This window comes from Cygnus atratus, chromosome 2 (assembly GCF_013377495.2).
Source record: "Cygnus atratus isolate AKBS03 ecotype Queensland, Australia chromosome 2, CAtr_DNAZoo_HiC_assembly, whole genome shotgun sequence".
In the NCBI taxonomy this organism is placed as follows: Eukaryota; Metazoa; Chordata; class Aves; order Anseriformes; family Anatidae; genus Cygnus; species Cygnus atratus.
This window is the reverse complement of record NC_066363.1, coordinates 23,778,005-23,805,937: the sequence shown is the minus strand read 5'-3', so window position 1 is coordinate 23,805,937 and position 27,933 is coordinate 23,778,005. Positions and strand designations below refer to the sequence as shown.

At 39.7% G+C, this 27,933-nt stretch overlaps 2 protein-coding genes across 4 annotated transcripts in view; both read right to left on the bottom strand.

Annotated features, from left to right (window-relative positions):
- The window catches only part of CFAP69 (cilia and flagella associated protein 69), a 28,999-nt gene extending 25,891 nt beyond the window's left edge, over positions 1-3,108 (bottom strand). The window contains exons 1-4 of the mRNA XM_035545480.2: positions 2,881-3,108; positions 2,643-2,699; positions 1,214-1,279; positions 76-185 (exon numbers count right to left, since the gene is read on the bottom strand). Of these exons, the coding sequence (XP_035401373.1) occupies positions 76-185; positions 1,214-1,279; positions 2,643-2,699; positions 2,881-3,021 (374 nt within the window). The 5' untranslated portion in view covers positions 3,022-3,108. The remainder of the gene's footprint in view (positions 1-75; positions 186-1,213; positions 1,280-2,642; positions 2,700-2,880) is intronic.
- On the bottom strand, positions 161-26,818 carry STEAP2 (STEAP2 metalloreductase). Of its 3 annotated transcripts, XM_050709223.1 has the most exons (10): positions 26,699-26,818; positions 26,299-26,430; positions 21,530-22,054; positions 19,322-19,849; positions 18,114-18,278; positions 13,140-13,287; positions 3,385-3,544; positions 2,643-2,699; positions 1,214-1,279; positions 161-185 (listed from the first exon to the last, which is right to left on the bottom strand). In XM_050709223.1, the coding sequence occupies exons 3-8, from the start codon at positions 22,019-22,021 to the stop codon at positions 2,678-2,680; spliced, it is 1,515 nt and encodes a 504-aa protein (XP_050565180.1). In that variant the 5' UTR covers positions 22,022-22,054; positions 26,299-26,430; positions 26,699-26,818; the 3' UTR covers positions 161-185; positions 1,214-1,279; positions 2,643-2,677. The 3 variants fall into 3 exon arrangements, with proteins under 3 accessions (XP_050565180.1, XP_050565181.1, XP_035401376.2); XM_050709224.1 differs by having other exon boundaries at positions 21,530-26,430; XM_035545483.2 differs by lacking the exons at positions 161-185; positions 1,214-1,279; positions 2,643-2,699; positions 3,385-3,544 and adding an exon at positions 6,669-7,331.
- Positions 26,819-27,933: the final 1,115 nt, after the last annotated feature.

Sequence of the window (27,933 nt, the reverse complement as noted above, 5' to 3'; positions counted from 1 at the left end):
AGTTGCCTCAGAAAATATACGAACACGTTAATTAACATTGTTTGAAATCTCTAAAAGAAGGGTTTAAATACTTACCCACATAGTTTAATAAGTTCACACACAGGCTCAATGAAAACTTCTTGTTCATTCACTTTTTCTGCACACAGGTTAAGAATGTCAATTATTTGCGCTAAATCCTTAAGGGGCTTTTAATTTAAAGTTAAGGAAATCAGATTGCACTGCTATGAATTAGAAGAAAACCTTGAAAACTGCAGTTATCATTCTCCAAAGATACAACCAAGGCCAATGCTGTCAAAGTCAGATGACTAAAATGAAGCGTATGAATCTATACTTAGGCCTTCGGAAGCAGCCTTACTTTTAAGGAAGCAGAACTCTTGCAACTCTCATTTAGCTTTCTTATCAGCTGAAATCACTGGTGGTTCAGCACTGAATATCAAAAAATATAGGATGGAAAGCTTTTATATCACAGTGATAGATTTACCTTTCTAAATTCTATCTGGAACAGTCCTGAGGCATTTAAATCCTAAGTGGCTAAATTGGGGTACTAAAGTTTGGAAGTTTGGATCTGAACACATATTATCTAATTTAGAGGCACAAGATTGAAACTGAACTGGTCACTGAGACTTAGAAGTTAGTACCTTACTCATGGAAACCGTTTGTAAGAGCTTAGCCACAGCTCAGCTGTGAAGAAATGTGATAGCTTAAATCACTATGGCAATTAATTTAAATGTATGAAATTTATCACATTTTTCCACATGCCTACATTTTCCCCAGTACTTCTCATTACTTCTTTCAATTTTACTGTAAATACAAAAAAGTTTCAGGTAAAATACCCTTTGTTTTTCTTTGGAATGTCTACTCACTGGAAGTCAATGCTATTTTATCTTCTACTTCTTAAATAATGAAAATTATTATGCATGTCTATTCTGAGTTGAAAGTACACTAATTACATTTTGAACACTTTCAACCACAGTACAGGTGAGATCCCTCTATTTAATTTTGTAGCAAATGAATCTGGCGTCCAAGAATCTTGTTAACCTACCAATCTCAGCTATGTGTGCATAAGAAGGTCAATAATGAGAACAGGTGGACGATCACTGCTCTCCATGTGGAAGCATAGCAGACCTAAAAGTGGTTTGCTGAAAAGTCAAAATATTATCATTCATAACAATAACACACCAACTTTAGAATTCAACCATGTCAAAAAGGATACAAGCCCATTTTCAAAACGCTTGACTACCTTCTTGAGAACTTTCAGTTGTTCTTCTTCCAAATTGCTCTTAAATACGAGAACAGAAAGCAGATTTTAATTGCAGTTTGCTTTAGAACATTAAATGATTATATTTGTCCCCTTTTAAGTTTTAATGAAAGTAGAAATCATATTAAAAAGTCACAAGACCCAAATGAAATTCTGAAAGTGCTTTGCAGGAGGATTAGCCCCTTGATCAAGCCACAAGAGTGCAGTACTTAGAAATGTAACTAAAGAAGACTTTTAAAAACCGCATCTTTTGTTCAAATGTGTGAGCTCTTTCTACTAAATTCTTTGGGATTCTGTGGCAGCCTACTAAGAAAATCAAACCTATGTTACACATGACATAAATGTGTAAGAATGTAGATCTGAGGTGCTTAGAGTGAAGCTCTACGACCACTAGGAAACAGTCTGCAAATTCAAATTTGAAAACAACTGACATAAGGATATGGCAGGGTGTGCCAAGGGTATGCTGTGTTCATTCCAGCTCTCCTGAGCACCTCCACGCTGGGCAAGAGCACTGCAAATTGAGGCAGGCCAGAAAGTTGTTTCAGGAATCTACAAGCCCAGAATCCTGAGGGCATTTCATCAGATATTCTATACTGTCTAGAGGAGCAATAAACAGTATCATGCAGAATATTTTTCTTCAGTCTGTAAACTTATTCTGAGTGTTCCTTATTCAGAAGGAAGAAAAAAATGAAGACATGAACTAGTTCTCTATTTCTCTGCAGGACAAAATATTAGAAGGCGGTATGTTTAAACAAGTCCTAAGAATATAAATTATTAAGTTTCTGGATCAAAAGTGACTAATGGCTTAGTGAATTTAGTCTACCAAATTTTCTTGTGGAAACAAACAACAGTCTGTGGAAGTCCATGAGATACTGCTCTCCTGTGTGGCTAGGAAGTCATATTTGTTCTTGAATACTGAACATTGTATAGTTATCCTTCCTTTAAAATCACCTCCCTGGAGAAATGTTAGCAGTTAACTTGGGCAATTTGATAAATTCCTGTCATACTTTGAATAAGTCTGTATGTACTTCCGTTTTTCAGCTGTGGGTTTCAGCACTATAAAACTCCCAGATGAGCTAGATTGCACATATAGCTTTTACATGCATACACTTTTGTCTTGTCTTGGAAAAGTGCCCATGTGAGGACATACGGGGATATTTAACAAACCAAACAAAAACACCCACAAAACTCAAGTCACAGATGTCATTTTCTATTAAAGAGAACATCTTTTAAAAAGCGTTCAAATACTTCAGCTTTGTGCTTCGGAGCCGCAGCCACCAGTGCCAGCTGGTTTTATTTAGGATAGATACGACTGTAATTGTATAAACTATTTTTTTTGAGCCCATTACAGCTGGTGGAACAGAAATAACGTGGTCTGACTTACAGAGTCCGAACCTTCGAGTAGCCTGATGGCATGATTCAGATCCGCTGACCGCGTCTCCTAGAAAACAGCCACACTTTTTAACATCGTTAGACTGTGCTGAAAAAGAGCTTAAACCTTAAAATCTGCGAGTGGCACGCTGATGCAACAGGGCCGGGTAAAGCCCGTCTGCCTGCGGCGCCCAGCCCCAGCCCCGCTCCCAGCCCGGGCCGCCATGCGGGCAGCGTGCCCGGGGGCTCACCTGGCTGGCTCCGCCGTCCGGGGCTCCCTTGCGCCGCTCCCCGCCGCAGCGAGAGGGGCCGAGGGCCGGCGACAGCGCCGGGGAGCGGGCCGGGGAGCGGGACAGCGGCCGTGAGGCGGGGGGCTCGGCCAGGGAGGACATGGAGGACGCGGAGCCCGGCTGCCGCCGCCCGCCCGCCCGCGGCACCAGCGCGGCCTCGGCGCTGTTGCCATGGGAGCGGGGCGGCACCGCCTGCCCGGGCCCAGGCCCGCGTGGGTCCGGCCGGTGTCCGACCGCCGCCGGGCTGGGGCGGGTGGGAGCACCTCGGGCCTCCGACAGCCGGCAGCGGGAAGCGGGGACCCGCTGTGGGGACAGCCCGGCCACTCCCCGGCTTGGGTGCGGGGAGCCGGGCTGCTGAGTGCCCTGTGCGGTACCCGCCCTGCCCTGCTGCTGCCACTCCTCCGGTGCTACCACCAGTGGTGCTACTACCCCACCGCTAGTGCCATTCCAGAGCCTGTTACAGACCTCTTTTTCAACGAGAAAACCATTTCCCCGTCCATACACAATGCAGAGACTCTTGCTGGGCAGCTGGAGGGAAGCGGCTGGCAGATCCCCAATTTTTGGTCATGACACGTTTCATGATGAGACACCTCTGTAGATAAACTGTGGCTTTGGGGTAGCCTCGCTGTAGGGAGAAGGGGGAAAAGACTCTGCACAGACCAGTACAAAACGCGGGTGACTAATGCCTGGAAAGTAATAAAAGAAGGGCAGAAGCGTAAGTGGGCATTGCAATATCTTCAACTTGCTCATAGTTTCCATGGGATATGTGTACGCACGCCATGAAACAGATGCATGTTAGTGCTCTGAAATGCTCTCTCCCAGATGGGAGTGTGGCAGAGCCCAACAACTCCAACCTGTCTGGGAAGGCCAGGTCCTTCACACTGGGCTGACATGTCTGGAGGAAGAGAGCTGCGTATCCCCAGGTGATAACAGCAAAAGGCAACAGCCTTGTACCGGGTGTCCTCACAGGTGCTCTGCTGAATTCCCAGTTCAGCTGCTCTTGGTAGGATTTGGATATTTCTTTGGAGAATTTCATATTAATTAATATGAATTTTAATTAATTAATTAAGAAGGATGTGGACCTGTTTGAGCAAGTACAGAGGAGGGCCATGAAGATGATCAGAGGGCTGGAGCAGCTCTCCTATGAAGACAGGCTAAGGGAGTTGGGGTTGTTCAGCCTGGAGAAGAGAAGGCTCTGGGGAGACCTTACAGCGGCCTGCCAGTACCTACAGGGGGCCTACAGGAAAGCTGGGGAGGGACTCTTTGTCAGGGAGTGTGGTGACAGGAGAAGGGGTTATGGCTTTAAGGTAGAAGATGTTAGATTTACATTAGATATTAGGAAGAAATTCTTTACTCAGGGGATGGTGAGGCACTGGCACAGGCTTCTTCACAGAGGTGTTCAAGGCCAGGCTGGATGGGGCTTTGATCAACCTGGTCTGGTGGGAGGTGTCCCTGCCCATGGCAGGGGGTTGGAACTGGGTGATCTTCTGGGTGATCCTCTGGTACTTGAATTTGAAAAATGCTCTGACCACTTTGGCATTGGCATCCTTAACCTTCTGAGTTGCATTCATAGCAACACAGGTGATACAAGGGCAGGACCTGTAGGACACTATCGTGCATTCACCTAATGTGACAACCAGTCCCAGAGCTACTGGTTGATGTTTTTCATCCACGTACACATATCTCCATTCCTTTATCCATTTTGCTATCTGCCTTCCATATTCTTTTTAAATACTTGTTTGAGTATATTCTCAGATGCAGTCTATACTAGAGGTTTGTTTATTATCTGAGAATAATCATAATGATAATGCTTACAGGTTTGCAAGCAGTTAGTGCTGAACAAACTGAATTATATATATTTTTTGCTTCATGCCTAGATACTTACTGATATTGTATACATTAAACCAGTTTTTAAGCTCATGAATTTTAAGCTCAAAACATTTACAATTATTGTGGCTCAAGTCATTTTAAGCTGTTGCTTGTTTTGATTGACAAATGTCATTCAAAACTTGTATAGAGAATGTATCTGAACATCTAAATCGGGCAACATAGTCTGTAAATTATAAGCTTAGGTCACATCCCATTTATTGCCTGAGTGTTCCAAAGATCATACTGCAAAGGTCCATTTGCTCACTGTGCACCTTGTTCATAAATGAAGCTTTTTTAAAATTGTGTGGCAGCTACACTGTGCAAGTTTGACTACAGGGATTCTGCTGCCCTTGGCAAACTGGCAAATATCCATCCTAAAAAACCTGCAGTCAACTGTGAAAATATTTACTTAAGTTTTCTGCCCCAAACAACTGGTTTATATTGTTTCTTATCACACCTACCTCTTCCACCGGGAACGAATAATATTTAAGACATGGAGGCTGTAGTACCTTACCTTTGAGAATATTAATTCACAAGTATTAGCTGCTAAGCCCTACAAATGCTAACAAATATATTTTAAAAGTTGACTTGATGTAGAGATTTCTGTTTTAACTGAAGACAGATTCTTTTGTTGGGAAGACACATTTCAGTAATTTTTAATTCTTGAGGTAAAGTTGAATTATATACAACTACAGGACTGTGTAGCCAAACATGTAGGACACAGCCGTGCATTAGAAGATCAAGGTTCCATATCTAGGTCTGCCATTAACCTCCTGCTGACTTTGCTGAGTGTTCCTCTCTCACTCTTCATTTGCTGTTTTACAAATTAGGTTGTAAGCTTTTGAAGGATTATAATCAGAATAGTATACATCTTTCATTGTGCTGCTGTGTGGGTCGTCTGTGCTAGCCAAGCCTTTGCTTGGCTGTACTGAATGTGTAGGCTTTTTCAAAGCTATCTATATTGTGTATCAAGTATGACACTAAGCTCCTTATAGTACAGAAATCAGAGTCTAAGAATCAGTCTGCTGACCCCTTGTCTTCTTTTCATTCTTATTTCTTGTTTTGGTGTCCTGGTTTCAGGTAGGACAGAGTTAATTTTCCTCCTAGTAGCTGGCAGGGTGCTATGTTTTGGATTAGGATGAGAAGAGCGCTGATAACATGCTGATGTTTTAATTGTTGTAGAGCAGTGCTTACACCAAGCCAAAGACTTTTCAGCTTCTCGCTCTGTCCTGCTAGCGAGCAGGCTAGGGATGCAGCAGGAGCTGGGAGGGGACAGACCCAGGACAGCTGACCCAAACTGGCCAAAGGGGTATTCCATACCATCTGACGTCATGCTGAACAATATATAGGGGTGGCTAGCCGGGGTGGGGGGCTGGCTGCTCGGGGATAGGCTGGGCATCGGTCAACGGGTGGTGAGCAATTGCATTGTGCATCACTTATTTCGTACACATTATTATTATTAATACTGTTATTATTATTATTATTATTTTCCTGTCTTAATAAACTGTCTTTATCTCAACTCACAGACTTCACTTTCCCGTTTCTCTCCCCCATCCCAGAGAGGGAGGGGGGAGGGTGAGCGAATGGCTGTGTGGTGTTTAGCTGCCAGCCAGGCTAAACCACAACATTTGGTAGTAGGATGGGGAAAAAGAAGGGGGCACATAGGGACAAGAAAGTGTGGTACTGTACTTCCAGACCTCCTGTGTTTGATAACCACAGGAAAAAAAAAAAAAAAAAAAAAAAAAGAAAAAGAGCTCAGCCTTAAACCTGTGAAATCAACAGAACTTTCACATGACAATGCAGTGCTTAGGTCATTGGGTGCTAGGGATTTGACAGGGACTTTCATGCTGGTTTTTGTTGTTAAAAGGAAGCACAGTAAGTCACAGTAGACAGAACTTAATTTTTACTACAGTACCAGTTGGACAAAAGTAAGCTGGAGTTCCCAGCTGCTAGTATAGTATCAACACTCAGTAAAAAAAGCACTATGATGCACAGAAACACGGCAAAGTTTTAACGAATCTAAGAAAAGACAGATTTCAAGGACCAAAAAGTTATTTTTATGACAGCCATAGCACAAATGTAAAATATTTAATTTAAAACATATCTAAATTCCATTGCTCCTAGGGAGTGTCTTTGTCCAGGAATCTGGGGAAGCTATGTAACTTAATACGAAAGAAATGTGAATTCTGCTGGCTTCACTGACTCATGCATCTTGACTTCTCTGAATGCAGAATGGTTTACGTTGCTGTTTATGTTAAGCAGAGTTTCACCTCATATGTATCCTTTTCCTCCTTACTCTTCTGTTGGCATAAGCCTCTTTGGAAAAAAAAAAGGCATAGTCCTTCAAAGTGAAGGACTGCATAGTGGTTCACCCGTTTTTCTCATTTTAACAGTAATGCTTTCACAAACAGTAAGGCACAACCAAACAGGAAGAATGTCTCCACCTTACTTGTGCCCAGCAGTCTCACTTTTGCCACAGATGTTTGTTGAATGACTAGTGGATTGAATATTTACTGGTAGTACTGCAGTGTCTACTTTGTGTTCTGAAAACATGGAGAGTACATTACAGTCAAACAAGGGAAACGGTTCTCCAGTTTATTTCTGTGAATCTGCTCTTTAGAATTTTTTTTATGAACTCGCATTCAAGTTCTACATCTCAGAGAAAATGTTAATCAGAGTACATGTGTTATAAAGAAAGGCAAAGTAAAATCTATTATGTATAAGCACAGAAGAAAAAGCCACATACCTGACATTGACTTTTTATTGATTTTTTGTGAAAAACAGAGTCTATGGAAAAATAGGTAAAAGCATTACTAATAATTTATAATAGCCCTGTTCAGAGAGACAGCACAAACAAATTGACAAATGACTACAAAGAGAATACCAGGAAAAGACTGCATGTGGAAGACAAACTATGTTCACTGCAAGACACTGCCAGCAAGGCATGAAAAACAATATACAAGGACAAGTTGTTCAAGTCAGTTCAATGTGTTACTTGTTTTAAAGACCGCAATCTAGTTAATTCAAGCAGTATCATATAATGATACAGTATCAATACTGCAACTTTACTTATTACATTGATAGAAAACACTACAGGATGAACGTCCGAGAAATCAAAAACGTGTGCATTAGGAGATGTACTATCTGAAAGGAACTATGCATATGTAACTACTACCACTGCATATTGCTACCATTGAAAATATTATACTTAAAACTCAATCTATCTAATCTTTATGCATTTATATGTAACTTTGATTTTATCACATTCAGAGGAAAGCTGTTTCCTAGCTATAGTCATACCTGTGAAATTTATATCCACTTGGGAACTCATTGCCTTATATTAAATAATAATTTTTCTTAGTGCAAGTTGGGCAGCATGTATAGCTAATTGCATATATAGACACACAATATTTTATAGCCAATTAATGCTAAGTAAAAATGCAAATGTCCCTTGTCATGTTGGCACATCATATTATGCACAATGTTAGAACAAAAGGTTACGTGGCACCAATTCACACCAATAGCCATTACCGCAAGCTAGATAAGCAAAGAACTTGCAAAATGGAATTTCAAAATAATTAATCTCTAAATAATTCAAGAACATGAGGACCTAATTAACTTGTACACAGTTGCCACCATTAATACAACTGTAAAATAAAATTAAAGACAAATATGGAATCTGGAATGGAACTGTATTTCAAACAGTGTTAAGAAGAAATACCTTAACATCCACAGAAAACAAATAACTTGTTGCTAAATACACAGAGGTTTCTGATTTCTAATATGTGTAAAGTTTTTGCACTATACATTAAGCACTATTTTGCTTTTATCTAACAGTAATAGAGGGAAGTGAAGGTTGTTTTCACATTAGGCAGGACATCCCTACAATCAGTAAATGCTTTATATCATTTTACCAAAGAAAATATACATAGCAAGCTATTCCTCAAAATACATATTTATTTTCCTAAATAACTAAAAAAGTCTAAATGAATTTATTTTCATATATTTAGGCAATCGAAACCGAACTTTTAGCCTCAGGTCTCTCTCTAATGAGAAGTCCTTACTCAAGTTCTCCTATAGAAACCAATGTGTTTGATCACATGAAGATTCCTTATGTGACTAAACATATACATGGTATGATACGGAATGTGTAATAAATGCAGGAGTGTTATTTTATTTTCAGACTTACAGTGTCTTGTAAGAGTGAATTGGTCCTTAAAATAAAGAACACTACATGAGATTAAATAACAAGTCATCTTGTCATTCCAGTTAGAAGTAAATACACGGTCTAACTGGAAACCATACGTTATTTAATAGCACAAATATTTCACAAAACGTATTCATATATTTGATCTAAAAATATCATCTATTTATCAATACTTCAGTATTTCAACTTTTCAAGTAACTTATAAAATTAAACCACATTTTAGACTTTCAATACACGCAGTTTGAAGAAAGAAACAACACACCACTATTTCCTCCGGACACCTTTGGCAGTTCAAAATTTAACAGTTTAACATTCTTGAAGAAGTTTAATGATGAAATAACTTTGCATAGGAAGAGGGCAAATACATTTCTGTATACACCATGAGTTGCTGCATGATACATTACAATGTATGGACTTAGACAGTAATGCTCAATTAGTACAGCATCTTACTTCTGCAACACTATCGCCATTGCATCAAACAAGAATCGGATAATTATAGGTAAGATGAATGTTAATTACTCTACATAAGTCGAATTGGTATAAAAATAATAGCAGCATACATAATGATGAAATGTAATCAGCTTGTCAACAGTGACGGTTTCCACCCTAAGTTTGTTCAGAGGTATGAAATTCTGCTTTCAGTTACACTGTCCAATTCCAGTAGTTTTAATGAGGTTTCATGCACAGGCACTATTCTGGGGCAGAACATAGCATGGAATTTATCTCATTAAAATACTCCAAGACTTTGTGTATTTTAATATTACTCATACACGCTGCTTCCTCTAGCATGAAATTAATATCAAAGAGTTGAAATAGTTTTGCACAAACAATACCAGGGGTGTGAAGATTAAATCCTTTCCAGACAACTGCCAAGCAAATATTCCTGCAAACACCTACGTACGTGACTTATTACAACCAAGAGAATAGTTGTATCAGTTGAACTATTTATGCTAATTCTTTAATTAATTTTATTTAAAGAATTGGAGCGCAAATGCCCAAGCTTTGTGTAGTTTCTGTCAGAAATAATGGAATAAGAAGCTAGGAAATTCAGTTACATGTACTGCTGCAAGCCTTTTGAAAATAGACAGCTTTCTGTATTGGAATGTATTTACGCACAGGCAAAGTAAGTTAGCAGTTGTAACCGTCACTTGTGCTTCATTTTATTGGACATCTACTAGTTTAGGCTCCTGTCTATATGCAACAATAACAGATATTTTGCTTAGTATCCAGACTGTTTGATAAAATAGTGTTGGGCTTGTGCATCGCCATATTTATCACTGAAATAGCTGCATATTGGAAAAGGGAAAATAAGGTTATTGCTTTGAAATTATCTGATCATTTTTTAAGAAAAGAATTCAAAAATTTTTTTAAATTAATTTGATAGGTTTATTAAACTTTTATTTGACAGTCTTATTAAACTTTTTTATGTATTTCTTTTTCTCTTCCATCTTTTCCTTCCAGGAAAAAAAAATGCTGGGAAAGTTTCAAAGTTTATAATTTCTAAGTTTTGGAGGAAGTACAATACAATAGTCCAGAGGCAGTATCTGCCCCAAAGAAGTCCTAAATCATCGATTTTCAAGAGGCTGAGGGGTTATGTCTGAGGATGAATCACTGGACAGATGCTCTTTTTGGAAGAATCTGCCACTAGTCTGCTACTGGAGAAAAGTCTCAATGGACCCTTGTCTAACCAATAGCTTAATTTTCAAAACTAGGTGAAAAAAAAAATTCTCTTTCTATTCCTGACCCCCTGCAGCTCTCATGTTTCTGTTGACAAACATGAAAATCACTACAATCACTAGGGGTCCCACAAGGGCTCCTGAAAATCACTAGGGGCCCTACAAGGAAGCAGGAGATGGACTCTTTATCAGGGAGAGCAGTGATTACAAGGAGTAATGGTTTTAAACTAAAACAGGGAAGATTTACATTAGATATTAGGAAGAAAGTTCTTTACTCTGAGGGTGGTGAGGCAGTGGCACAGGCTGCCCAGAGAAGCTGTGGATGCCCCATCCCTGGAAGTGTTCAAGGCCAGGCTGGATGGGGCTTTGGGTAACCTGGTCCGTGGGAGGTGTCCCTGCCCACAGCAGGGTGGGGGTGGAAAGGGGTGATCTTTAAGGTCTCTTCCAACCGAAAAAATTCTATGATTCTATTATTCTATGAAATATGGTTGAATTCTATTTTTTCCAAAACACGTTTTCAGAATCCTCAATTTTCAAAGAGAAAAAAGATTTACTGACAACATATTACATACAAAGGATGTTTACAGACATATATGCTTTAATTCTGGAAAAAAATGCATGCAAATATTATATTTGGTGTGAAAATTTCATTTCAACGTTGGAATTGAATGTGCTTGAAATTGGAAAAAAAAATCTAGCTGTTTTTTGATTTGCAACAAACCCAAAATATAACATGGGCTTCATATTTGGAGAATACAAATACTACAATTAAAATAAAATTGTAGTCGATTTTTGAGTTTGAATTGAAATTATGAACAACTAACACAAACTCTTTAGATTTAGGCTGGTGTAACTGAGAGCAGAATTTGATTCTAGATTCTGTTTGTTCTGTGGAGCTGTTGGTTTCATTACAGAGGTACTCAGACTTACAGGACTAATAATGTTTAATTATATATTCAACTTAAGTACTGTGTATTTCTGACAGGCATCATATATTGATGACAATTTCATGCAAAGAAATAGTAAGTGAAGTTTCAGCTAAGAAAGTCAGAGATCCTAAATAGTGCAAAAATAGATATGAAAAATATAATTCCATATATCTAAGGAATATTTGGACCTATTCTCATTCATTAAAATAAAGATTTTCCTAATTAAGTAGGAGTAGCCTGAAGGTACATGAGTTGGGTTGGCTATTTTGTTAAGAGTAAAACCAGAAAAGCAGTGGTAATAAACAATTTTGAATGTTCTTTTGAATCTCACAGGAAATGCAAATGCCAAGTTTCAGAGGTAAAATTTCATTTTTTGGACTAAGAATAATTTTGTTTCTTAAAAATTGAGGCATATCCCAGAAACATCTGGTGTAAAAGTAAGACTTTATTATAAAAATAGAAGATTGTATTTGCACAAAAAGTAAGATTTTAAGACAGATTCTGGGAAATTCATGTATAACTACTGAAACTTCAGTGTAGAAACACAGAGCATGAGTAATGTGATGCTTCCATGTTGTAGCAACATATTGGAAGCCTCAAAGTGAAAACAGACTTTTATTGTTGCAGAACTCTCAGTATTATTTATGATATTTCAAAATCATTCTTAAATCAAAAACTAGTTGCTTTGCACATGTACTTGCAAGTTTTTTACACAAGAATATTTTGAATTTTCATTGTATGACACATGAAGAGATGCTAAAGTGTAAAATTCTACATGATTCTTTGAAAAAAAGCCCCTGTTAGTACAATACCATTTGCTTACAAGGTGTATAATTAAACCATAATTGAAATTGGTTTTGCATATTCAAATCATGGAATGTTGTAAAACCACACACAAATAAATATGTGTAATACTTCATTACAAATTAATTTCAGTTGCTTCGAAACCTGATTATTTCCTAAATTACTAACTGTATTAGCCCATATGTTGAACTCACTAACACAGAAGTGTGGTTTAAATAAAAGATACACTGCCCAGAAAAATGTGGTATTAATAAACAGCACTCTGACACACGCTCTGAGTCAAAGAAATATCTCAAAAGTATGGTTATAATGAAATACTGTCATGATACAACTGTGCAAAGACGCATTAAAATTTTCTGATTTCATAATTATCTTCCCTCTGTAATTCAAAATAAAGTATTTGTAGTTATCTGAAGGAGCAGTTTCCTAGTTATAAATATCTTATAGTTTCTTTGAGAGCTTGTACTGTACGCCAAGCAAGTCCACAGTGACTTTACTCAGACATTACATAAACTCCTGAAAATACAATTTTATGACAAAAGAACAACAAACAAAAAACCAAACATCTGCAACAGTAGTAACAAATAATAGTCTACCGTCACATCACAGTTATCCTTTCTGGGGAGAGATGTGGAACAGACCCACTTGCTTCTTCTATAACATGGCTTTTCTCCCATCCTCTTCTAATTCTCCTTAGTTTCCTACTCACACACGGCAAAAGTAAAATGATCTTACCTAGAATTACAATGGAGGGCAGAACAAGGGCAAGAACAAAATTTGGTGGTGTATAAAATCTGTAATACTCTTCTTCAAAAGCTCTCTTCCATCCATAAATCAGTACGTGGAAAGTACTTATGATCAGAGCAACATATCCGAGAGTAGACTTTGAAAAAAAGAGAAAATGGGGAAAAAAGATGAGATAATAGCACTTGGTCCTTCATCAGACACTTCTAACCCATGAATTTAATATTTCTATTAGACATTGTGTTAATGCACTATGCACTATTTTAAATTATCAATACGTGTTTTTAAGTTCACATGTCCAACTAAGAACTGAATTGAGCACTGACTTAAAACACTAGAATCTATAGGCTGTAGTCAAAACTGAAATGAAAGTAATCTTTGTCCAAATTGTAAGTAATGGAAGTCAATTACAAGACGTATAAGGAATAATCTCAGCAAAATTACCAGAACAACACCAGTTGGATTTGCAATTAATTTTCCTGTTTCTCACCTATGAGGTTAGATGGCAACAAGATTCATGCTAATTATGGAACATTGCAATTCTGTTGGAAGAGATCTGGGTTTATTGATCCAAAGTTTTACTGCTTCAAGAGGTGCCGTTTGCTTCTTCCTCACGATGACCTATAGGCACTAGTTTGAACTTCGCATAAACCATGCCTTACCTTTTGCCATCCACTAGTTACTGGGAATATTGGGACTACGGGATTTGGGCAGAATGGCACAAGGCAACAGTGCAGTTCTTAAATGGGTAGTGCTGGGTTAAGTGGCAAGTAGAAGGTTCGCACAGCACCCTGCAGAAGACCTCTTCTCACTTAACCCAAGTCATTCTTCTGTGGGAGTCATTCACAGTTTCTGTGAATCTGCCCTTTTAAATGCCACTGATCTGCAGAGTTGAGTTAAATATATTAAGTTTGACTTTTCCAAACCATGGTAAAAGGACTACCAGGGTCTACAATAGCAAAAGAATTTTTTCTGCACCAAGATTAACCAGTTTCTAGGGACAGGAGAATGTCTGAGCTAATACCATTTGCAAGGATTAACTGGTATAAAAGGAGAAATACTTTCATTAATTGCTACCATGTTTTTTAACTTGCCAATATTTATCCACTATTTTTGCCAATGTGGAGACATATCACAGCCACCTAGGTTTTAGATATGCTGCAGCATGTACTTTTCTTTAAGAAGAACGATTCTACAAGAAATGAAACAATCCAAGATGATCATTTGTGGATACTAAAATGGCAAATGCAGCATCTGAACAGAAATTCTGGTAAGAAATTCAGACAGTAAACAATACTATCAACCCTGATGTCTGATAAGTTATTGCAGATTTTTGCTGGTGTGGCTGTCCTGAAGTCATTGCTTTTATATCGCTGCCAGCAGGGAAAAAGGCATGAGTGAATCATATCCCGCATTTCTTCATCAGGTTTTCTGATGAGAACTGTAACAATTCTTGAAAAAGAATGAGGAGGGAAATGCTGTACAGGCTCTTCCCAGAATTTTCAAAATCATTTTAATACTTTTTTAAAACTCCATCCACAAACTAGTTTTGACACATCTATGTATGTTTTTGTATCTAATGGTCAAAATGGAAGCTAGCAAGTACTGATATGAACATTACGAACTAACAGCGTAAGGACGAGAAAGAAATGTGATGCATAGGGACTCTATTCAGTTCTTTTTTTACCCTGTGAAAAGTTATTGTATGCTTCTCTGAAGTGTTTGCAGGGCACCTGCTAGTAGTATGTACTGGTCTATTTCAACGACTCATGTAATAATATGGATGTAATAATATGACTCCAAAGACAGTCCCAGAGGAGTTGGTCAGCTACTGACAGTGTTTTCTTCCCCTAGGCTCTTAATTGCCTCTGTCGTTGTATTTCAACGTTGTATTTCAAATTTTTGTTGTATTGCTGCACTTTTGACTGTAACAAAACTGCTTAGCTAGAAAGAGGACGTTCTCCACACAACTTAGTGTTCTGCAGCATTTCTGTTCATTTGTTTGTTTATTTAGGGCGGATCTGCACTAGAAATTCCCATTAAGAAATGTCATTTTTCCCAGCTTGCAGTTACTGACAATGACTTTTCCAGAAGAACAGGCAAGACTGGCTGCCTTGGCTACTTAAGTAAAAACTCACTGCAAGAGGCTGTGTCAGTACAACACTTGTGTTTGTTATAAAGACTACGCACTTGATCTTGCCTATATCTACAGATGCTCAAAGACTACAGCAGTGCCTGCAATTGCAGCATTATAGCAATGCGCAGTAATGAAATGAGGAAACTCAGAAGAACTGATTGAAGCGGGCTTGGACAAAAAGACAGCAACTAGTGCAGGAAAAGGCACTGATGGCCAGCGGAACAGTAAAATAAAACTGGTTGGCAGCACTGGATCATAGTACAAATATTGACCAGTGGTAGCCTCAGAAAGCCAAAGCTGCCCATCCGTATAGATGCTAACAGAAAAGATGTTTCAACTGAGCAATAAACGATGACTGCGCTGTGGAAGCTGTTAACTGCTAGACAGCAATCTGTTTAATACTCGGAAGGTGAAAGGGAGAGCAGCTGTCACTCAGGTGTGCAAGGTTACTTTCTTCTGCAGAGTTTTACGACTGGACAACGTGGAGGAGGGAATGCAGGGATTAAAGACAATGGATCTCCTCAAATGTAGTTGTGCCTTAGATGGAATATACATACTGGAATTTCCTTACTTCTTAAGGCATAAAAAGAAAGGGATGAACATGGCTACAAGAGCTCAAAGATCAATTACACTGATGTTACCAAAGGGAGACCAGGAGAGGCACGGCATGTTGACGTTATAAGAGCAGAGGACTGCTTGAAAGCAGCAAGAAGGAATACTTTTTCTTGACTGGTAACTTCATATTGGTGGGTGAGTGTGTAGCAATAGTAGTTGTAAATCCTGAGAACCCCTCTGGCAAGGCTCTAGAAAGGCTGCTGAGAAGAAGGAAATAACATCTTTGGTTACTTTACTTCCTAATCTTCCACTAAATTGTGTTTCCTGGAAGCTGAGTAATAGATTAGCATGTTTCCAATGGACTTGCCAATTCTTTTGTCTTTTCTGTCAGTCGTCTCTATTTTGTTTCTTTTCCTTCCTGATCAAAGTTATTTTTTTAGCCAATGTACGGGATTCCCAGCCAAGGCTACTGATAAATTGGACAAACTGGCATTACCGGGGGGAAAAAACAACACAAAAAACAAAGTGCTAAAGGAGTAAAAAAGATGTAGGAGAAAAATCTGTAAAATATTACCAGGAAGACGTACATACACGGAGACAGAAATGTGCTGTGAAACAAATCTGCTTCAGGGATTTTTACCTTCACAATGGTTGAGTAACTCCTAACAATGCATACATACAATAGGCATTTTCCAAAGCCTATGTTTATTTGAGGTATACCTCAGATTCTCCCAAGAAGAGGATATTGCTGAACTTATCAACTGCCTGTAGCAATTCTGACTGGAATCTTACTCATAAACTTGCTAAATACCTACGCCTCATACCTCTGTATTCTGGGGGAAAAATATTCTGTTCTTGTGGGAGAAACAAGGCAGAGCAGCTCTTCCTTGAAGTGTTTGGGCAAGAAAGGTTTTAGTAATAATGTCCCCAGAAAACTTTAGAATTGTGCTAGCAAATAAAAGGAACGTCTACAAAAAGACGTTCCTACTTCCAACCATCCTAAATGGTTGATTTGTGCTCATTTTTACTAAGAAAGGTAAGCTTTCAAAGCCAATCTGTTCTGTCCGTTGCCATTTTGAGTGGTGTGCTTTGGGTGTGAACTCTTGGACTGGAAAACAAAAGCAGTAGTTATTTATGCCTACGTTACATAATGCTAATTTAACTGATAAACTCCCTGAAGACTGAAGGACCAGGTGCAGTACTGCTTGCTGACATTTTCCATTTCCATGTATGTTATGTGAACACTTCGGGATTGGTTTCAAAAAGTGTCCCTTTCTGTTTGCAGTGTATTGATTTAGCCAAGCTATTCTGTCTGCTCTGATAATATATGAATTCTCTTTCATTTCTTACCCACGTCTATCTTTGTTCATTATCCAAATATATTTAGAGGAGAAAAAGATGAGTGCTGAAGAGGAGTTAAGAAATCGAATGCATTAGTTTACTAGCCACAGCTTCCGTCCTGCTTCTTTCTTCAGTTAGCACCTACTCTGGGTCATGCTAAGATACCTGCCAAATTTCACACTAAGTTTCTGTCACCTAGGATCTCCTACTGAGCACACTCTTTACCACTGTCTGGTTCTGTGGCTCTTCCATCTGGATGTTATGAGCGTTTTCTCTCTGAATCATGAAGAGGTAATCAGATATTTGTTTTGGCTAGCAGTCAGCTCTGTACTGCATCAACTCCAAGTATTCTGCTAGACTCTTAGGTCCTGGTAGGGGAGATACAGTTCCTTCCTTTTGCATCACTGCTCAACCTTCATATCCCTCACTTCTTCAAAGTTCATACTCTGAAGAAATGAGCTGAGCCTGCACTATTTCTCCTCTTGAAGTCTTTTTCCCTTGATCAAGCAGGCTGGAATTTTTGCTGCTGCCACCTGCATTATGAAATCAGGCTAGGTAAAATGGAGGCATCTCCAAAACAATTTGGGATATCAGAGACAGACATGATTTCTGGGCAACAACATTCACAACCGATGATTCTCTACAGTATTAGAAACACTGTGGTAGAGGTCTGTTTGAATCGCTGTACATAGGGGCAATGCTACTCAAGAGCTTGTTCTACTGGAACAAGGCTAGAAAATAGCCTATGTTGTGTACGTTAATAACTTGCTAAGTCTAAACTCAGCTTTTATATTGTTTTTTATTAACTTAGCAGATAGGAAAAACAACACACTATCATGTTGCAAAGTGCTTTTCATAATAATAATAATCATTAAAAGGAGTTAGTAACAACAACAAACAAGAAAAAAACTCTTATTTAAAAAGTAACACACCTGAATAAAACTGAACTCCCTCCAGTTTAAGGCACTGTTTACTGAAGGGATGGAAGTTACTGCCAGCAAAGAAAGCAATCCGAGACTCATTATTCCAAAGGAGATATACATTTCAATTCGCCACACTTCTTCCTCATTCCAAGAATTTTCAACGTTTGCATGAACCTGATGAAGGAGTAAAAAGGAAGCACTTTATTCTCCAGAACAGTATTAGTATCGACAGAAGTCTCTATAAAATGGGATCAAATATTTCAGAGGTTTCCTCCGGTGTTGAAGGAAAAAAAAAAAAAAAACACCAAAAAAAAACACCACCCAATAAACTATTTCCTTACTGTTGGTATCGGCTTCTGTTAGATTAAAAATATGTTAAGCAGGAAAATTTAGATGAGTTGGTAAAAGAAAATATAACATTATATACTATTAATAACAATTATAAAAAGAGATAAGTCTGTACATTCTACTAAACTGTAGAAAAGTAACACTGAAGCGTTCTTCAGACATTGGAAACCTATATTCTATAACATAAACTAGGTGAATCCACAACTGTTTCTAAATGATGTAACAAACTAAAACATTGTGGATTCTAAAGGATGATAGATTTGTTAGAGATTGTTTCAGGATTATGCAAGACCAATTGCTCCTGGGAACATTCAGTCAATCTCTATTGCTTGTAATAGATGCTGTTCACAGAATTTCTAATGAATAAAATATTTGTACCATTGGTCCAAAAAGTTACAAAGTAACAGAATTTTCATCTTATGAACATAAATGTATCTGTGAATATTATCACAGCATCTGCCCTTAGTACTTCTTGACACTTGTAAATGCTCTTCTGATATACATACATCCCCCGCATCTTAATACACAGAGAGGAACTTACCTTAGAAACTCAGAAGTTTCCTGTGGTGTTGCTCTTACCCTGTCTAATCTACATTCTCCTTGTGTATGTTACTGCCAGGGATTTAAGCAGAACACATCCTTGATTTCACCTACTACACAAACTTGAATGCAGTCTGACCGAGACGAGAACCATGCACAGACATTTCTTTTACTCTCATTTCTTACTAACCACTACCTCTGCCTACGATCACCCTAAAGATTTTCCACTGAAAACAGTGGCACATATTCAGAAAACATGAATTTTTGTGTTCATGGGTCACACGTACAACCAAACCATTTTTGGCTTACTTAGCTAAACATTGCCTTACCTGTTGATATGCCATATTGAGGAACAAATATCGCTCTGATCTCCTCATGGGTAAGCACAGGCTGTATGCCACATGCACTGTGGCAAAGAAAAAACTGAGTAGCCCGAGCTGCTTTCGGCACTGCAGCCAGTTGTCCAGCCAAGGTGGAAATCGCCTATACTTGGTACCGTAGTAAAGCTGATAAGCAGCTGCAATAAGTCCTGATAAATACACTAGGGAGAGCAGAGTGATGGCAACAATTGGCAGAGTCTTGTTCACAATCTCAATGGGGATCTTGTAAAAGTCACTCTGTTGATTTCTGACGTATGGATGGATTACATCTCTGATGAAGGAATAGATGAAGAAAAACGTTGCCAGGCTAATGGCCAACACCACAGGCCCCTTCCACAGTGTGAACAGTCGCAGAGGTAAGTTTTCAATCTCCCTTGAAGATGACAATGCCCCCAGATCAATAGGAATAAAACCGAGCTGACGGGCAAGCTCAGTAACTTGATGGCGAGCCTGAACATTGTTACTGCATATATAGACCTGTTGGAAAAGTCAGGTGGATTGCAGTCACAGAAAAAGACTTGAAGGTTAAAAAAAAAGCAAACAAACACAACGGAAACAAAACAGACAAACAAACAAAAAATAACTCCCCAACAGCCTCCAGGACAAAACCACAGCACTGCTGCTAAAACTGTACCTTGCTATCCCAGATTATAGCACCAAGATAAGAAATAGAAATAAAAAATGAAACCATACACAAATCCAGCCAAGATGAAAACACGCACACTGATTTAGGAACAAAGTAATGAAAACGAAATTGGCATTTTCTTAAAGCTAACAAGATGATTGTGGGATGTCAGGGTAATCCACACATTGAAAAGTCTCATTCCCCATATTGAGATGTCTATAGGATTGGACTGAACCTGAAACAATTAAAATAATTTCAGAAATTCTTGTCTCTCAAATATAGAGGCGTCTTAAATGGTGATCCCAAAACAGCTGTAGCACAAACAGAATGCAAAGCAGAAAACAGTCTAATCCATATATAATAATTTAAGCTTCACTTCATGATCCAGATTTCCACAAAAACTGAATGTTTAACAGAAAAAAAAAACCACGGCAGCCAAATAACTCCTCCTAAAGACTATTTTTATTTCCTCCATAGCAAAAGAAATGCTATGAAATGCTAGAAAGTACTTTAATGTCCCTTTAAAATCTACAGTGGGGTAGTTTGCCCACCACTGGTTTCTGATCATCTGCATTACGGCAAACATGATCAGTTTTGACAGAAGTCAATTACTTACAGTGGAGTGCTACTCTAAAAGGGGATAAAAATAGTACAGTGAGGTTATTTTTTAAAATTATGCTTATTCTGTATTGATTGCATTCCATTAAAATCTGCCTGCAGTGCCAGAAAACTCAGTAGTCTCCAGGAGTTATGCTACACCAGTCAGTTTTCGTATATCTCTCGGAGCCCACAAAGCTGTGAAGGACGGGGTTCTTGCACGTCTGTGTAACGCTTCAGCAACACAAGAAAAACATAAACCTGCTTTTTCTATATGCAGGACGGATTTGGGGAATATACTGGGAAAGAATTTGAACATGGTGTTCCCAAGCAGTCCTGGACCAAACGAATGATCACTTAGAAACATATGTGCCTCCTTCTGTTTCCTTGGATTTATGATCTCGGGATAATCTGAAAGCTCAATACTGGGCTATATTCACTTTGCCGTTAGACTGAATGCAAGAATTTTAGAAGAACTGACTCCTGAGCACTGGGATCAGGACCTCAGATTTCTGTGCATCTTTTTCAACAGTTCACCCCATGCAAACCAATATTTAAACTAAAATATATTGGGAAATGCTGCCTCAATCCTTGCATAGAGAATAGGAATACAAAATAATGTATGTCCTCCAGAAGACATTAGAACCCTATTCTTTTCTGCTTACTGTAGTCATCTAAAGGTCAGCTGTTCAGTCTAAGCTAGTACCTATATTTCCTCTGCAATCTTTAAAGATACACAGGCATCCCTGAAGACAATTTGGACCATTTATTCTATACATGAACGTAGGATAAACTGGACTCCAAAAGTTTTATCGGCTACTCCAACTCAAATTAAAGACCCAACACTTTGGACACATTAAGTCTGGCAAGGTGAATCCCATGAGTTTTTCCTGTCTTTGTCGTCTTACAAACAAATCAAATGATACAAAATTTACCTGTCTGCTGGCATCCTTTGGTCCTAACTGTAGAGACCAAGCTGAAACAACATTGAATCCTTTGACAACCAGGGAATCTGGGAAAAGTGATGCCAAATACTCTGCATTGGAGTCTGGATATTGGTCTACTCTTGTATTGTTGCTGACATCAACCAGAATTTTACCGATGAGTAGATGCTTGAGGTCCCACAAAGAGGCGTAATGTTCTCTGTGAATGGCTACAAAAATGATGTTTGCTTTGGCTACTGCATCTTCATGGTGAGTGACATCAACCACATGGGGAAAGAACTCTGCAGCAAGTTTAGGGTTTCTGCTTCCTACAACCACGTGGTACCCACATCTGATAAGCCTAATTGTCAGTGACTTTGCGAAGTCTCCACTTCCAATGATGCCTATTGTGATCTTACTGGCATCCTTGATGCCATTGGCAACATTTGGTAGAAAAGTTTCACTGAGGTTTTTAGGACTTCCCATCATAGAGATTGATTCCATACTTCCAAGCCACCAAACCTACAATGATTTTTTCTGGAAAAAAAAAAAAAGAAGAGAAAACAAAAGAAGGAAAAAAAGCAGTGTCATACATTTTAATGAGCTATCAAAATCCATGCACACCTCTGGATGCAAATTCTGTGGTTCTAATTTTCATGTTCTATTTTCTCCTTCATAAAGTAGCAAGACAAAATTAATTAGTCCATATGTGTCACAAATACAAGGAGAAACACAAGAATTTCAAGTATTTTAATAATACAGAAGTAAATAAGTATGTAGTAAAAAACTGAAAAGGAAATAATAAAGTATAGGAAAGATCGTACGTATATTTTTAAAACCACTTTAATTAAAATCATCAAATCAATGAGGCATGAAGATGCATGACTGCTGATCCTGGTTAAAAAAAATGCATAATGCAGAAGGGTCTAGAGAATGCAAAGGTTTGTAGGGAGATGGCAGCGAGGTCAGTGATTAATGAACAAAGATGAAAAGGAGGGCAAGAAGTTAGATTTCTTCAGTATAAAGTGTGATCAGTAAGTAACTCTTGACTAATTCTAAGTAACACATTCATTACATGCAGGTATCAAATTCTGTCCAGTGAGAGCTATCTGATTTAGAGGGACTTAGGTGTGGAAATCCTGATCTTAGCTATACTGCTCAGGTATCCTGCCTATGAAACTGAGATAGCTCATTGACAGTTTTAAAAGAGGATTGTGATGAGAGCCATGTATTCTGATCACCTGCATTACAGTAAACACAATCAGTTTTGACAGAAGTCAATTACTTGGAGCGCAGTGCTATTCTGAACATGGTGCAGTGCTATTCGGAAAGGGGATAATAATAGGGCGGTGATGTTCACTTACAGTTTTAAGAGGACTGTGATACGAGCTACGCATATAAAACCCGCATACATATAATATGTATTATTACTGTGATTATGTTTGTTAGTTTGTCATGATGAATCTCACAATGTTTTTCACAAAAAAGTATCAACTTTTTTCAGGGAATTCAACAAAGGCTATATGAAAGACAAAAGGGTGAAATAATTGCATCTCCTTGAAAGAACAATAATTCTGTCAGCACACACAAACTCCTCTTTATATTTTAAACAGATCTTTGTATGACAGCATGTCAATGCTGTCACAAAGGAAATTAAGACTCACTAATCTAAAAGCTAGAGTTTAATCCAGGCAAGTTTTAATACTTAAATTTAAAATATTTGAAGACTGAAGTAGCTACATATTCATTCTCCATTCGTTCGTGGTGGATTTCAGGGTAAGCATGGAGTGACCTTGGCAGATGTACTCCAACTATAAGGAGCGTTGTGGCATACGAGTACTGGTCCAGGTATAATACCATATCATTTATGACCTTCAACTTCTGTCTGAATTAAAAAATGGAACTCTCAGGGAGTAGAAAGTTGCATTTTTCAAGGCAGACAACTGGATTCGATACTGGATGTCTCTGAGTTACATCACAACACCATTCAGCAGACAATCTCTATTATTTCAGTGTCACATTACAGACTGATTGCTTAGTTTTGAGCATTATATGACCACAAGAAAAAAGAATACAACAAAAACACACCCTTAACTTTCCTCTGACATTGCTCCAATAACTTAGAAATAACAATGAAAACAAAATGTTTCTCATTAAGATTCCCCTCCTATTCAAAAACATAGCTCATTTCTCCTCTGCCTATTCAATACAATAATTAGGTCTAGGGACCTTTCAAAGCCTTTTTATTCCTGGCTGCTACAGTTTTAAGGAGACAATACATATATATCCTTCTCATAAGAATAATATATGCTGTGCATGTCCGGTTCAACCATAGGATCTTATCCAAAAGTTACTTTCATGTGGAACAAGGAAAAGTTTTTCTTGTACTATCAAGCACAGTACTGACCTATTGACAGATATTGTGTGACAGATTTCACAGAACTAAAAAAAAAATGATTAGAGAGTTTTAAGACTCAAATTCACCATTGCAGTAAGGGAGGCCGTGAGCAATCTAAGGCTCTCAGAAAATTAAAAGAAATACTGCTATAGCTTTGGAGAGAAGAGGTCACAGAACTTCAGTAAAGCTGTAACAAACACAAAGAGACAGACATAAAAAGCAAAAACAAAAACACAATCCCCAGGAAAGAAGCCTTTGCATGAAACCACAGTTCTGACACAGGTGGTTCCGCACTGTAGAATAGGAATGAGCTCTGAAAATCAATGAAGCAATAAGGAAAGGCAGGTTAAGGAGGAGTAAAGGGAAAGCACCAGGTTGCCGCTATCTTGGGAGCTATCAAGAACAAACCACACAGAAAGGAGAATGAAACTCTGAGCAATCATCTAAGGGCTGATATAACAGTAACCAGTGGGGAACTTCACCCAGTCATTAGCTGGGGACACACTACGTGTGCTGAACAAGCTCCTACAATCAAGAGTAGCTTTGTGCCCCAGAAGCTTGGAGGAAGCTATTAGAAAAATGTACTTCAGTGGGTACATGTCAGTTTTTGACTAAAGGGAGGAAATCACTGAAATTGGACTGAGATTCTAAAGATGGAAAATAGTATGTGAAAACGACCACAAAATTAGTGTTCTAATAAAAGATTCCGACAATGACGCATTCTGGTAGAGGTAGAGCACACAGATTTTTATGCATGCATTGAAACAAACATTGACTTCTTTCTTGCCATGTGACCCAAAATGTAGCTAACACATGACCAAAACGCCAGCATTTCCTGTACCACGATAGGTTCACATCCGGGAACATAATGAGAATAGTTGTATTCTGACCAGAACAGAGATGTACATCAAGTAGACGTCACAGAATATGCATGCATTCACCATGTGATTAGAGAGCCCATTTCAGTTCATGCCATGGGATATGAAAGTACTGCAAAACTTAGAGGAAGAGACATGGAACTGCCAAGAGAAAGTGGGCTACTGGTACTGTTTAGCCGTACTGCAGCCTACTTCCAGTTTTTGTCCAAAGAATCCTTGAGAGGGGACATCATGGAATAGGACATGACAAATTGCTCTTCTGAGCTGAATTCGGTCCACTGTCCACAGATTCTCACTGTTCTAAGGAAAGCAGAATGTGAGGAATGGAATAAAACTAACAGACTTCATAAAAACAACCTCAGGGAACAGACAAGCATGAGTCTTGGGCAAATCATCTAAGAAATGGAAGAAAGCAGACAGCTGGCAGTTACTGAAAGGGACTCAGTGCACAAAAGGGACTCAGTGCACAAAAGCAGTTCAAAAGCAAAAGTGTGTAAGACTGTCTTAACTGCATCAGGAGTATTTTAATGATTTGAAAAAAATCACACAAAAGGTAAAAAAAAAAAAAAAAAAGTGGGGGTACATGGCTAAGGATCATTATTAAGAGCCAGTGCTACCATGTAGCAATAAAATGAGAACAGCCATGGTACAGAAATGAGTTACTACTAGTAAGGCACATAAAGAGTAGCAAGCAAAGGTTCTTTGAAGACAATAAAAGAAAAAGAAAGAAGTCAAGGTTCATTACTTGCAAAGGAGCAAAACAAACAAATCATAGGTGATGCAAAACAGGATGAAAGTGTGAAATGTCTTATGGCAGACCCCAGCAGAAAGGTTAATTGTGACTAAATGTTTAATGAAATTAATCTTGCAGGGAGACAGAAGGTGAGGTCAAAGTGGAAGGAGGTAGGTTAAAAGACCAAGATAAGATAAAGATTTTCAAGTCAGCGGACACTTATGAAATCCTCCCTTGATGCTTGAAGAGTTGACCCAAGCAATGCTTTTAGAAGTCAGAGAGGACACGAGACGGAGACTAGCACACAGCTCCAAGACAGGGGAGGAGGAGGACCGAGGGAGGTAAAGACTTGTTAGCCTAACTTGAGTCTTTGGAAAGATTTTACTACAAGTTTTTGAGCAATCAACTTGTAAACAGTCAGATGGAAAGCTGATAAGTAGCTAACATGGGGTGTTCAGGAGCACACTGCAAGAAAAAAAAAAAAACACCTTTTACAAAATAACTGGCTTTGCAGATACAAAAAATAAGAGGGACGATATAAATTTGACAACAGGAATGATATAAATTTGACAACTGTCCTTAGATAAGCCTAGGAAAACACAGCAGAGCTACATCAGCCAGACGGAGACCCGGCTGTGAGAAACTGCTCCGGGCAGAACAATCCCTGGAGGAGAAAAGCAAGCAGGCAAAGCCTGGCCGTGGCTCAGTGAGGTGCTGGCGTGAGGAATGGGCTCGGTGCTGCCCGCGGGGCCCCGCTCCGGCGACAACTTACGGTGTGGGAACTCCGGAGCGGCGGCTGCTGCTGGTGGTGGCGGTGGTGGAGGACACCGATGGACTGCCGGAGCCGCGGCGGCGGGTACCTACCTGGGACGAGCTCATAGCAGCGCGGGACGCCCGTCTGCGGCTGTAACGACATAACGACAACGTTGCCCGTGAGGGGAACGGCCGCCCCGACCTCTCCCCCCAGCCCCTCCAGCCACAAAATGCCCGCCCCGGCCCCCTCCGCCGCACGGCAGCCCCGGGGCAGAGCGGCCGGGCCCGGCTCCGCGCCACCGCCAGGCCCGCCGCAGCCCGGCCGGGGGCGAGCGGGGAGCCCCCGCGGGGAAACGCCGCTCACGGGCGGCCCAAGGGGGCCGCAGCCCCGCCGGGAGCTCCCCTCCAGCCCCGCTCACCTTCTCCCGCCCGCTCGCCCGCAGAGGCAGCGCCGCCGCTCCGGCTCCTCAGCCTCGGCCCCGCAGCGCCGAGCGGGCGGGGAGGCGGCGCCACCCCGTCGCTGCTGCCCGCCCCCTGCGGCCGCTCCCGGGCACCGCCGGCCTCAGCCGGGGACGGCGGCGGGGTGGTGGGGCCCAGCCCGGCCAGGCCCGGTTGTGGGGTGGCGAGGGGCGATGAGGAGATGGGTGAGGGCGGCTGGAGAGCGGCTCTGCCGCCGCCGCCCAGGCCGGGTGGGGTTGGTGGGGGGTGCCCGCGCTGCCTGTGTGGGGCTGGTGTGGTGGGGCTGGTGTGGTGGGCTTGGTATTTGGGTTGGTGGTGGGGTTGGTGATGGGTTTAGCACCAAGGTGAGGGGACCTAATGCTATGTAAAAGCCCAGCTAAACCACAGGGCCCGAATCCTCTATGGCCCGGCTGAGGAAATTTCCAGCTGAACACAAACGTGGCTTTATTCTGGAAAAGTGCAGCTCCTGATTTTAACGTTTTCTGATTCGCCTAACATATTATGCCTCCCATTAAGCTGTGCTGTGTATAGCGACGTGTAACCCTTAACCCTTTAGCATATTTAAAATAAACAGCTATAATGAACATTGGTCGTATTTAAGCAGAAAGCTAATGTGTACAGACGAAATCACAAGTGAAACACTGAACATACCTTCTGTCATCCTGCTAATTTGTTTTTCTAGTGCATTAGCTGAGGACTTAATCACAGTGAACCATATAATCCATTCAAACAATTACTTCAATAAATAATTGCAAACAAACATGCTGCAGAATTTGAAAAGTGCCGAGAAACTTTTTAATTGTAATTCAGAAGCCATTTCTTCTCCAAATATAAAATAAGCTATTTTCCTGACACTGAAAATGTATATTTTATTTATTTATTATTATTATTTTGTAAATAGATTCCCCCAAAAATCTATTCTTATGATTTTCCAAACTGCGTTTTTGGTTCCCAGGTTGCTGTGAGGACTGGTCCACTAATCACTGGAAAGGTGAACCCACTGACAAACTATTCAGAAATGAACTGGTCCTTTCCACGGTGAGAGCTGGCATTTCAGCCCTTCACTTTCTTGTTCTAATATTCCCCTTTTATTTGTTATTGATTCAGAAGTTGTCATCCTAGGCTTGTTCTTCTGTAGCCAATAACAACTTCAGGAGTCTAGGTTTAAAAGTTTTAGACCAAACAACAAATGTAT

Coding starts and splice junctions, on each gene's coding strand:
- STEAP2 (XM_050709224.1), bottom strand. CDS start 22,021: ATGGAATCAATCTCTATGATGGGAAGTCCTAAAAACCTCAGTGAAACT. Junction 18,279..19,321: donor TCAATATGGCATATCAACAG/GTAAGGCAATGT, acceptor CTCCTTCATCAG/GTTCATGCAAACGTTGAAAA. Junction 2,700..3,384: donor GTTTTCTCGTTGAAAAAGAG/GTCTGTAACAGG, acceptor GCTGTTTTCTAG/GAGACGCGGTCAGCGGATCT.